The sequence below is a fragment of the Oncorhynchus clarkii genome, chromosome 20 (assembly GCF_045791955.1).
Source record: "Oncorhynchus clarkii lewisi isolate Uvic-CL-2024 chromosome 20, UVic_Ocla_1.0, whole genome shotgun sequence".
Taxonomy (NCBI): domain Eukaryota; kingdom Metazoa; phylum Chordata; class Actinopteri; order Salmoniformes; family Salmonidae; genus Oncorhynchus; species Oncorhynchus clarkii.
Window position 1 is genome coordinate 78,058,690 of NC_092166.1, and position 12,486 is coordinate 78,071,175.

At 42.8% G+C, this 12,486-nt stretch overlaps 2 protein-coding genes across 6 annotated transcripts in view; both read right to left on the minus strand.

Moving 5' to 3' along the window:
• The window catches only part of LOC139376950 (dynein axonemal heavy chain 17-like), an 84,876-nt gene extending 78,985 nt beyond the window's left edge, over nt 1-5,891 (minus strand). The window contains exons 1-6 of the mRNA XM_071119972.1: nt 5,553-5,891; nt 4,654-4,844; nt 4,368-4,560; nt 302-401; nt 118-203; nt 1-26 (exon numbers count right to left, since the gene is read on the minus strand). The exon at nt 1-26 is cut by the window's left edge and continues 100 nt beyond it. Of these exons, the coding sequence (XP_070976073.1) occupies nt 1-26; nt 118-203; nt 302-401; nt 4,368-4,560; nt 4,654-4,844; nt 5,553-5,891 (935 nt within the window). The remainder of the gene's footprint in view (nt 27-117; nt 204-301; nt 402-4,367; nt 4,561-4,653; nt 4,845-5,552) is intronic.
• Nucleotides 5,892-6,328: 437 nt separating this feature from the next.
• Nucleotides 6,329-12,486, minus strand: part of LOC139376953 (cytohesin-1-like) — a 36,810-nt gene continuing 30,652 nt past the window's right edge. For 4 of the 5 annotated variants that reach the window (XM_071119979.1, XM_071119976.1, XM_071119978.1 and 1 more), the window contains 9 exons: nt 12,276-12,394; nt 11,412-11,492; nt 11,223-11,335; nt 10,973-11,121; nt 9,770-9,882; nt 8,261-8,339; nt 8,107-8,178; nt 7,832-7,986; nt 6,329-7,530 (listed from right to left, as the gene is read on the minus strand). In XM_071119979.1, the coding sequence (XP_070976080.1) occupies nt 7,452-7,530; nt 7,832-7,986; nt 8,107-8,178; nt 8,261-8,339; nt 9,770-9,882; nt 10,973-11,121; nt 11,223-11,335; nt 11,412-11,492; nt 12,276-12,394 (960 nt within the window). In that variant the 3' untranslated portion in view covers nt 6,329-7,451. The remainder of the gene's footprint in view (nt 7,531-7,831; nt 7,987-8,106; nt 8,179-8,260; nt 8,340-9,769; nt 9,883-10,972; nt 11,122-11,222; nt 11,336-11,411; nt 11,493-12,275; nt 12,395-12,486) is intronic. The other variant, XM_071119975.1, reaches the window with a different exon arrangement.

The following is a 12,486-nucleotide window of genomic DNA, read 5'->3' on the forward strand; positions in this document are numbered from 1 at the left end:
ATCACAGCTCCCACGTAGGTTGGCAGCTGCAAATAGGACAGAGGGAAAAGGTGTAAAAGTGAAGGTTTAAAGATAATTATCTGAATTAATAGGATGGACACATGAAGCTGTTTTCACCTGTGAGTACTCCAACTGTTCAATCTCATCAAGTATCTTCTGCAGTGGCTTCAGATAAAGAACAATATCCCGTGCTTCCGTCCGACCTACAATGGAAGAGGGTGGCATAACACAAAATGCATGCAGGTCCACGACCATTTGTGTTCAAACAGGGAAATCTGAGTTAGTGAAAACGTTGTTTAACCTTCATTGACATCCCTGTAGATACTCTTCAGTGCTGGCCAGTAGGTACTTGATGCTTTTTCAACAATTTCTGCCATCTTGCGCACTTTTGGCTCCATCAACTTCAGAAAAAAGAAAGGACCATGACCAATTGACCTATCAGTATTCACACTCCTGATACCTGCAGAGCAGCTTGAGTTAGGGCTAGATTCAATCAGATTGACATCCACATAGCGTTGTTTTGGAAGTGTCGGAACTGCATTAGAGCTGTCAAATCCACAAGCGACCTGTTGCATTACTTTATCACGGACACTGCCATTGGATGCAACTAAACCACACAGACTATAATCCGATAAAGCCCACGCAGCCGCATTAGAAGTTCATGCAGCTGCGTTACGAATTCAAACACTCAAATTAGACTGATTGCTATAAATCCTCCATTCAAATTAACATGAAAACATGCATTAGCCTAACATCAATGGTTTGACATTGGAGTCATTATTGCTAACATCGATAGAGCCTACGATTTCTACTAGCACCGTTTAGAAGTTGTAACGCAGTATGTATAATAAGGAAGGGAGTCGTTTGTGACACACAGGAGCAGCAACTCATCAATATGTCAGCTCATACCTAGCCCAGAATGTACTCTTAAGAAGCCAAATGTATTTTTTTTTATTTTACCAGGTAAGTTGACTGAGAACACATTCTCATTTACAGCAACAACCTGGGGAATAGTTACAGGGGAGATGAATGAGCCAATTGTAAGCTTGGGATGGTTAGATGACTGTGATGGTATGACAGCCAGATTGTGAATTTTAGCCAGGACACCAGGGTTAACACCACTACTCTTACAATAAGTGCCATGGGATCTTTAATAAGCACAGACAGTCAGGACACCTGTTCAACAAATCCTCCAAAATACAGCACACTACACAGGGAAATGGCTTTTTTTTTTTTTTTAATGTTTAAGAACAGAGCGCCACCTACTGGCCCTCCAACACCACTTCTAGCAACATCTGGTCTCCCATCCAGGGACCAACCCTGCTTAGCTTCAGAAGCAAGTCAGCAGTGGGATGCAGGGTGGTATGCTGCTGGCTAAAGTTACCGTTTCTCCTTAACGTCCAAGGACAAGAGAATGACTGATAATCAGCCGGGCCGATATTGGCCTTTTCTAGTCTATATTGGCCTTTTCTTGGCCTTTCTCTATCGGCTAGGCCGATAGTCCCTCTACATAGCGAAATTGTTGCTATGCCAGCTGCCACTCACCACCTGCACAATGCAGAGGAATGTCTAGCTGGAAAAATCTGCAGCAGCAAGCTAGATTATTATCCAACAGAAAGGTGCAGTATTGAGAACTGGATGAATTGACACAGTGACCAAAATCGACCAGCCGCAATCGTATCTGTAAATTGACAATTGATAGTCAGATTAGATGATTGTCATAATAGGGAAATAATAAAGTGTTTTAAAATGCCTAAATAAAGGTTGTCAATAGGGTTAGCTACCTAAGAATATGCCTACATGTTTATGGACCAAGAACAGTGTGTGTGTGTGTGTTCTCACTTCTCAAACTATGGGCAGATTTCAGTCATTCAGACAGAACGTGCATCATTGTTTTAACTTTTTTCCTACTCTCGCTCTCCTTGTTAAATATTATTCACATTTGTGGCTTTACGCCATTGAGCTAGTTCTCATAGTAGCAGTAAACAGCAGCAAGTGATATGAGAAACAAGTATATGAGCGATGGGGAGATGTGAAAGGGAGCGGAGATACAGCCTTGCTCTATCCAATCGTAGCAGTAGGATCAAGTTACAACCCGCCCATTTCTTGACAGCTGAACTAGCCAATTTAATTGTTTCTAATTTCGAGAATCCCGTCCTGTTCAGCCACCCACTATCGCTGTCCTTCCATTGAAAGTGAATGACACCACCAAAACATCTGCTATGTAGTGATGGGGAGTCGACTCCAAAATAATCAATTCTTCGACTCCTTGCCCACCGACTCCCGGTGTCGACTTCCATTTGTGGGTGTCAAGCTTCGATTCCGCCTCATAAGATTCTGAATTTCTGCAACGGAGGAAACTATTTGCCATTGTCTACATCCGAGAACAAACTATTGCATCTTTACTGGCAAAGGGAGGAAGAGAGAGGGGAAGGGTACAGCCATAGGTAGGCATGACAGCCACCAGGCAGACAGTCAGAACTGTACATCGGTAATCAAAAGATGTATTGGCTATCGCAATGCTGTAGCCTATCGCAATGTCGAACTATTGCAATGTCTCACACAAGTTCACTAAAGTAGGGGCTATCAATGAGTAGGCTGAGCTATTCTACACGCAACAGACCGAACACCAAACACACACTAGCGTTTTTCAGAGCAAAAAGAAAGAGCAGGGGAGCCAGCGAGGGAGAGAGGGGATCGGTGCAGGTAGACAGACAGTCGGAACCGAGCGCATAGGCTATATCTTGGTAATCTGTATATCTCGCAACGTCTTGTCTTGCAATGCCTCGTAAATTGACTAAAAGTATATACCAGGCTATGAATGAGTATGGCTAAGCTATTATTCATTGTGCCAGCGAATTGAAGTTGAACGTTGCCAAATGCATCAGTTTAATTATGCCTAAATGTGCAAAAAAAAGTATTTTTCCTAAAGCTTATTTAATGAAAACCTGGCTGCTTGTTGATGTCCTAGGTCAGGGTTCTCCAACCCTGTTCCTGGAGCGCTACCTTCCTGTAGGTTTTCAGAAGCTCATGTCAGCAGGATGTGAACATTGTTATTAGGAAGGACATCTACCATGGATCGCTAAAATAATGATTATGATCACACCATCAATTTACAGTGGCAAGAAAAAGTATGTGAACCCTTTGGAATTACCTGGATTTCTGCATAAATTGGTCATAAAATGTTATCTGGTCTTCATCTAAGTCACAACAATAGACAAACACAGTGTGCTTAAACTAATAACACACAAACAATTATATGTTTTCATGTCTTTATTGAACACACTGTGTAAACATTCAACCAGCGTCTCTAGTAATACCTGTCTGAATAGGGCTATAACATGGCAAAGAATAGGCTTATCAGCATAGAGTGCAACGTCTGCACTGGGATCCTGCGCACAGCAGAAATATCTCTGAACTATTCTAGTTCCTAGACATCACCTTCTAAATTCAAACAAAATAGGCACTTTATAGGCAAAGTTGATGAGCAAGCGGGCGGCATCATGCTCATGTCAGTCCTCTAGAACGCAGATGTAGTCTTCCTAGTACGACTCTGCAATAATGAGGTGATGTGTACATGTACACGCATCTGCTTCAGAATGTTTTGGGAGTCGAGCAAGAGTCGACTCCTTCAACTACGACCACAGGAGTCGGAGTCGAGCAAGAGTCGACTCCTTTTACTCCAATCACAGGACTCGGAGTCGAGAAAGAGTTGACTCCTTTTACTCCAACAACAGAAGTCGGAGTCATCTCCACGAATCCTGGAGTTGTGCATCATTACTGCTATGCAGCTGTCAGCCAACACTAGTTAACACTGGTTATTACTGGCTATCCAGACTCCTTTCTCTGACGAAACGCTACGCCACACCCACGGACGTTAGTTTCTTCTCCGCAATGAGTCTAGAGCTGAGTACCTACCCAACCCTTCACCGAATGCGAGCACATTCGGGGCCGTCTGATCGGTACAGAAAAAGATGGGTTGGGAGAGAGCCAGAACACACGTGGGTAAAGCGGCGGTTTGAAAATGTGTCATTGGCTTTGATACTCTGATCGGTTAGAGACAATACAATCGCTTATGACAATACAAACGCCCCTCGTCACCACAAACAACTTCAATGATGGCAGTCTCAGACTAAAGTATGTATAGAATGTCAGATCAGGGGAATAATTTAGTGTGAGTCATGAGGCTAGATTAGTGCTTGATCTGATTGAATCCTGACCTGCTAATGCAGATTTCGCTGTAGATTCAACACCACCTATTGTTGGCCTAACCCAATCAGAACCATGGACAGCTCCTAGCACTGACAGCGCACAAAGACACACGTTTCAAACAACAATATCATCTTTCATATTGTAAAATAGGGTACCTGTGCATAAATACACTCCAGGTTCACGAGTCTGTTGTTCCAGAAATCAAACTCCACTCTGGGCAGTGGGTTCAGTCCATCCAGGATCGGCTGGGCAGAGTCTTTACTAAGAACCTCTGTCACCTGGTGAGTCCAGTCGATTATCACCGTCTCAAAGGCATGCATCAACTTACTGTCAATGGAGCAAGAGAGCCTGCATTGGGGGAAAGGAGACAATGCACTGTTTATTTTCAACGGTCAATGTATTATGCGATTTGAGACATTAGGGGAGGTGACAGTTTAATACCAGTAGGTGTATTCTGAATCTTCAAGAGCATCTGCGTTTGCTGGTAATGGCAGGAATGTTCTGCCTTTGATTTGACCTCCAACGACGAACACTTCATTCTTAAGTTTGTGTGCATGGCGAGACACATCATCTGAAACCACCCTGGGCCAGCATCTGGTGTTGTCTTTGTTGGTGTGTAGAGGGTAAGCAATCTGGAGAAACACTTGTTAAATTTATGAGCGACCGTTTAATTTATCAATAGCTACAACCAGTCCCTTGAGTACAAGCACCTCAAATGTTCTAGCTACTGCTTGAGATCCTATTCCTCTTGTAGCTAGAATATTAGCTCAAAAATATTGTGCAGTTCCTGCACCTACAGTGGAAGTCGGAAGTTTACATACACCTTAGCCAAATACACTTATACTCAGTTTTTCACAATTTCTGCCATTTAATCCTAGTAAAAATGCCCTGTTTTAGGTCAGTTAGGATCAGCACTTTATTTTAAGAATGTGAAATGTCAGAATAATAGTAGAGAATTATTCATTTCAGCTTTTATCAGCTTTTATCTTTCATGACATTCCCAGTGGGTCAGAAGTTTATATACACTCAATTAGTATTTGGTAGCATTGCCTTTAAATTGTTTAATGTTTCAGGTAGCCTTACACAATAAATTGGGTGAATTTTGTCCCATTCCTCTTGACAGAGCTGGTGTAACTGAGTCAGGTTTTTAGGCCTCCTTGCTCACACACGCTTCTTCAGTTCTGCCCACAAATGTTCTATTGGATTGAGGTCAAGGGTTCGGCACCAACACCGGCACCTATTTCAGTCCAAGTCAAGCATTAGCTTGTGGACTAGTTGACATTGGGCTAGCTAGGCGCCCTGGCCTAACATTACTAACAAATTTGATTTGATTTACTCACCCCCTCAATTGCGCCGATTGTAGCGTCCACTGGGGAATTCGCGACGTCTCCAATAAATACATTCTTTATATTGTCTTTTGTAATAACTTCTTTATCTTTCTTGATAAAATATACAGCTTTGTTTTTAATTGTTTGCGGAAACTCAAGGCTGCAAACAAGTTGGGATGCAGCATTTAGAGAAATAACAAGGCTATTGATGTCGGATTTTTCAATGAAGCTGCCGATCAAAGCTCGGGTTTCCTCCCCGGCAATAAACTTCTGCCATTTGTCAGGTTTCAACTTTAGCGCCTTTAAAGTCACGTTCTGTAAAAACACAATCCTCTGATCTTCTCCCTCCATGTTATCATAGTTTGACAGCCACAGTCAACTATTTGCTAGCTATTCCTTAATGTTCAGTATACGTTAATCTTACCAGCTAACGTTAACTACCAAGCTAAACTACAACTGACAAAACGTTGGAAATCAAATGTGAAATACGTTCCTCGTGCTCAGAGTGTTCACCCATTCCTAACGGTTTTTGTTTGGACTGTCAATCAGCGCTAAAGGCTCGAGCTATTGAATGTGGACCCTCTCATTGCTGTGCCCATAGGTGGATCTCTATGGCTGTCTCCAATTTCTGTCTTGTGTGGTTAAATCCAATGGCAAAACATCTCTAAAGTTGTGTGTTAACGTCACCTATCAAGTCAAATATTAAACAAAGAAAGCAAATATGAGATTAACATGAGATTTGTTAAATCTGAGATCTGGTTAACTGAAATCAAATAAACAAACATATGATGGCATAAAGAGGCACAAACCTTTATGATACAAAACAACTTTACAAGAAATTATATGTATTATTGATAAACAAACAAATAATTCAAGCTTGATTTACATTTCATAAACAGTGCATTGTGAACAAAAATTACTGATTAATTTATCTGCCAATAAAAAACAAAAACACAGCCCTCCAAAGGGGTCATTGATGACAGAAATGCATCTTATAAGACAACACATTTGTAACAGACAGCATACAACTGTATAATAACACTGTGAAAGGTCTTTATAAAAATGATCATTCCCTGCAAACTTACTGCTTCTGCAAAAGTACTCATCACAATATCAGAATAAGAGACAGAATATTTCAACCTGAGTAGTGATATATTACGATCCTTTGTTTCCCTCTCCCCTTCTTGATTTCTTTCTCCCCTCCCTCCATACCACCTCCTTCCACATGACTGTGCAGTTGTAGTAACAGAGGTATCAAAACAAGAAACTAAATTAAGAGCAGAACTAAACACAGTGATGGCATAACAAGGCATTCGGCCGAGACAGTATTTTTTTTAAACTATTGTGCCGACCCAGCTCCCATATCTCACCCCCCGGATCACTGACACAGGCCAATGTCCCAGAAACATTTAACAAAACAACAAAGTATCATCTCGACCCGTAAGGGGAGAAAGAGAGAGCGAGAGAGGAAACAGTGGTGGTTTGTTATGGGAACCATTCAGAAAGAGATGATGCTCTGTAGTAATGACAGCACTATGAGAAGAGGTTTATGTAAAAAGAGGTTAATGGCACCTTTCTCTGTTCATTTTATTTCAAAGCAAAATATTGCCTGATGTAACTTCCTGTAGAGGGCGCTGAAGGAGGTCCAATCCTCTCTGCATCCTGATCTCCATCCTAAACCCGTGCCCCTTCAAAATCCTTCCCCTCCAGTGTTCGTGTATCTGAAGAATGCAACATGTAATCAATATGATGACAGCTTCCACCTTTCAGATTGTGGGGACATTCTGCTTTCTTATGTAAATAATTCTATAGTTCCTTTAGTAATTCCTTTAGTTCAGGTCCATAGACACTGGGCTATAGAGTAGAGTGAGGTCTGCTGCTCCTGCTGAAGTGCTGGAGCCTGGGGCCTTTCTACGGGCTAGTCAGAGCCGACACCTTCTTCTTCCGGGCTGCCACCATCTCATAGAAGGGGTCCCTGCTGATGGCTTTTCTACAGGGAAGAGGGGGGAGAGCAATATTGATTTTACATTTGGCTTGGGACTAGAACAGGATCGTACATATCAAGAACAGGGCAGGATGGAAATAAGAGAAGGGTTGTGTCCCAAATATCTCTCCTTTCTCCCAAAGTGTGCACTTGTTCACTTTCCTTCATGGATATGAAAGGATATTACTGGTATAAGTCCCCCTAGCCCATGTCTACATCAATCCAATGCTTTTAAACTTGTGCGGAGTAGTGAATGTGTGTACACTTCAGAAAGAAGAAGAGGTTATTTGGACAGCCAAGATCTCACTTGATGCTGGTGATCCATTCTTCCTTCTCCTCAGCTGTGGGGGCGGAGATTCGATAGAAGGTGTGGTTGCCCTCGACAACACGTCCGTCCGCCTCGGTCTTACACGCCTTGATCACCTGATCCCTGTGGTCCGGGATGAACAGCTCAAAACAGTTCTGAGAGAGAGAGAGAGAGAAGGGGGGGGGGGGGGGGGGGTGACAGAGGCTTCTAAAAGGAAACATGGAGAATGGCAGGAGAACGAGCACAGGAAAAGAGAGGGAGAGAGAGTAACTTACTGGTTTCTTAGAGTCGTCCACCTCTCTAATACTAAGATTCTCCAGAGGGATGATACCCCTAGGCTCCTTATCCTGGAGGGAGAGAAGGTGATAGCTCATAATTGATACAAAGAAAGCAATGGAGAAAAAGCTGGACAGAAAAATAAAAACTCACAGTAGTGTACTCAAAGTAGTACAGGCAGTTGTCTGTGAGGATGAACCATCGTCTCTTCCACGTCTTCACACGCCCTCCTGAGGGGGTTAAAGGTCAGTTCAATCAGGATTCATAGAAGCTAAATGCAAAGATTAAAGTTGCCCCATGGCACTCCAGACAGACGGCAGCACAGACATCAGCCAGTACCAGGCAGGAGCCTATGGGCGTGTTCCAGGTCATCTTTAATGCAGTCATGCTTCTCAGAAGGCACATCATGACGACAACAAAGTCGACCATGAACACAATGCATTAGATGGCATGTTGATTGGATGGTAGGGTTACATTTAAAGGTTGTTTGCGTTTAGAGGTTGATAACTTTAGACCTCACAGCATGAGTAACACAGAGCAGATAAATCACATCTGGCCAACAATTAAACACCATTTCATTCTTTATAATGAAATCATAGTTAACAGTAGATTTTAATTTGACAGAGCGGTGGGGAGTAAGGAAGCAGCACCCTGAAGCGAAGCACATACAGGCTGGGGAGGGTAAAGTTTCCAATCCAGACATATATATTTACATACCTCCTGGAGACCAAAATCACACAAACAAAACAAATGAAGAAAAAAAGACAAAAAGAAACTACATTAAGCCATTAATATTTCTACTCATTTTATACCATAATTAGGCTCTATTCTATACTGAACAAAAATATTAAGACGCAACATGCAACAATTTCAACGATTTTACTGAGTTAAAGTTCATATAATGAAATCAGACAATTTAAATAAAACGTATTAGGCCGTAATCTATGGATTTCACATGACTGGGCATGGGCGCAGCCCTGGGTGGGCCAGGACCAGCCAATCAGTATGAGTTTCTCTCCACAAAAGGGCTTTATTACAGACTGAAATACTCCTCAGCTCATCAGCTGTCCGGGTGGCTGGTCTCAGACAATCACACAGGTGAAGAAGCCGGATGTGGAGGTCCTGGCTGGCGTGGTTACACTCTGTTTAATTGCTGTTACACGCTGTTTAATCAGCTTCTTTACATGCCACACCTGTCTGGTGGATGGATTATCTTGGCAAAGGAGAAATGCTCACTAACTGGGATATTAACACATTTGAGCGAAATAAGCTTTTTGTGTATATGGAACATTTATGGGATTTGTTTTCTCAACTCATGAAACCAACACTTTACATCCCTCAAACTCAACTCTGGACCTCAAAACACAGTTCCCCTTTATTTTTTCCATTATTCCCCTCTAATTAGGGACTGATTTAGACCTGGGACACCAGGTGTGTGCAATTAATTATCAGGTAGGACCAGCAGGCTCCGGACCTCGTAGGGTCAGAGTTGAGTACCCCTGCTTTACATGTTGCATTATATCTTTGTTCAATATATGTATGACTGAGAAGACCAAACTGGAGAGTGTAGGTCTGCATCTGTCCACCAGAGAGCAGTGGCAACATCAATACAACTGGCTGTCCTGTTCTCCACTTAATGTAAAACTGCAAAGTTGACACTTACCTAGTTTGAGTAGCCAGCCCTCCCGGTCGGGGTTGAAGAAAGTGTGTGTGAGGTCGTTCCCATCATCCTCTGGGATCTTAAAGGGTTCGTTCTTTATACTCTCATACAGGTTCTACAAAGAGAGAAGGGAATGGAAAGAAAGAGAGCGAGAGGGCGAGAAAGAGATCATAAGACGTTTGATGCAAACACAGAATGGGGGTATACTACAATTGAAGCTAGATCTACTCAGGGTTTTCTAAAGTTAACCAGCTTCAGTTGGCTTCACATTTAATCTCAGGCTTTATCCGTACTACGACGTTGGATATTGATTGTCCACCTGCCGCTAACTCTAGCAGGCTTGTAACTGTGCATGCATGTCACAAGTGGCTAGTCGAAAGCCAAACTCTTCATTGAGACAATGCTGAAACATCAATCCATGGGCGAGTCAATGTCACATTTTCATTTGTGCCGAAATCAAAATGAAAGAAAAGTCATCTAGCAAATTCAGTGTGATATTGGCTTGTTGAAGAGCAGTCTCTTTTATTACGTATCGTTAATGCTGTCTTTGGCGTGCTTATCATGAGCACCATTTTTTATTAAATAAAAGTATTAAAAATAGATTCCCCAGTACTTTTGTATACTTTTTAGCCAGTAGTTCTGTAAGTAGCACCAAAAGCTGTCTCTGAAAATGCAAGGGGCTGAAGCTCATTGGCTAGAACTCGAATTGCTAGGGGGCCAGCCCACGTGTGGGGAAATGCAGGGAAAATGGCACGGCACAGCTTCAAGAAAACAGTCGCTTTCAAACTAGGGATTTCGTGATTAATTGAGGTAAGACAGTAATTCTGCTAATAGATGATGCATGGGTGAACCACACAGATGCATCTAGCCAAAAGCGGATAACTAACGTTCTTAGTCCCTAACCCGCCCGGGAGCAGGTTAGTTCTGAAGGATTCGTTGCCATAGAAATTGACCTGGCTAAAAGGTGAGCGACTTTCATGGTACCATTTATCCAGAGTTGAACTCAGAACTGACCAAAGTTACCTTGCTAAGTCCTCAAACCACGTACATAGTATAGGGCTCAGGTCCTCAGCCAATCCTAGTATACTATGGACAGAGGGAGGAAGAGACAGCTATAGAAGAAGGAAAAGGGAGGGGAATAGAGAGCTTGGTAGAAAAACAGAGGGATGAGAGAGTGATGGGGAGAGATACAGATTGATAGATACCCTGAGTAGGTCCTCAGGTAAGTCTCCGCCATCGTTGATTCCTCTGTTCATGGTGGTGAATCTCTGGTGGGAGGGTTTGTCCTTCACATTGGGGTTATGGAGACTGGTGTTCAGCATGATCACAGCAAACGACAACACATAACACGTATCTGGAACACAGAGATGGACGGGGAAGTTAGTGTGTGTGTGTATGAGCATGCTTGCGTATGTGTGTGCATGCAAGTGTGTGTGTGCGGTCGCCTTTCTATACCGCTGTGCTGGAAGACGCCAGGGTTACAGTGACAGTATCTCTGGGCAAACGCCTCCATCATGCGATCGATCTTCTGGGCTTCACCTGGCAACCGGAAACTCCACAGGAACTGCCTGGGGGAGAGGACATGCAAACATGAGTGTGTGTGTGTGTGTGTGCGTGTATGGTGAGCATATGTGTATGTGTTACCTGAGGGCCTGGACCAGGTTAAGGTCAGTAAACTCATGCAGCTCCACAAAGGCTTGTAGAACCTCAAGATTGAAATCCTCTCTACAGAAACACAAACAGTATTCAGGTCATAAAAGCGACTAGATCAGCGTTGCGTTCAGTAGGGAATGCTGTAGCTAAACGTTTTGAAACCGAAAAGTAGTGTTTCTTATTGGACAAGTTCAATGCGGTTTCTTCATGTTTCATTCCATATCCGAATGTTTCTTGCCAACTGAACATGACCTAGTTAAGTTAAGGAGATTTATCAGAGAAAAGCTATGAAACCAGAAACATACCCAAATACAATCTAATATATTAAATCTATAATCTCCTAATCCTTGCCTCCTCTCTGTGGCCAGAAAATGTGTGTGTGTCCAGAAAGAAATGGGCAAAATTAATATCACTGAGTTGAGAATGCATTAACCCAGAATTTCCCAAACTTGGTCCTGGAGCCTCCCCTTGGTGCCAGTTTTGTTTTTTACCCTAGCACTACACAGCTGTTTCTTGCTAAATATTTTCTTAACTCTTCAGGAACTGCACTGTTGGTTAAGGGCTTGACTGGTTGTAAGAATTTAAGAATTTCACGATAAGGTCTAGACTGGTTGTATTCGACGCATGTGACAAATAAAAGTTAGATTTGATACAAATAACCAACTCATCATCAAGCTTTGATTATTTGAGTCAGCTGAGTAGTGCTAGGGCAAAAAAACTAAGCGTTCACCCAGGGGGGAGGGGCCAGGAACGAGTTTGGGAATTCCTGCATTAACCCACCTAATAGCTCATCCATCAATCTCTTTCAATGTCTCTCCCACACTCTCACTCTCTTTTTACTCTCCTGTTTCTCACCTCTCCCCCAGGAAGTCTCCGATGGCGGTCTTGTTTAGCCCCTCCCCTTTATAGAGGAACTGGGCGATGTCATCACTGGTGTTCTTCAGCAGACCGCTGTCAATCAAAAACCGGATCCCCTGATTGATGGTACACACAGCCAAATCAGAACACAGAACCACAGCCAGAGCACCAATCACAGAACAGAGTGGGTGATAAGAGGCTGGTTTAC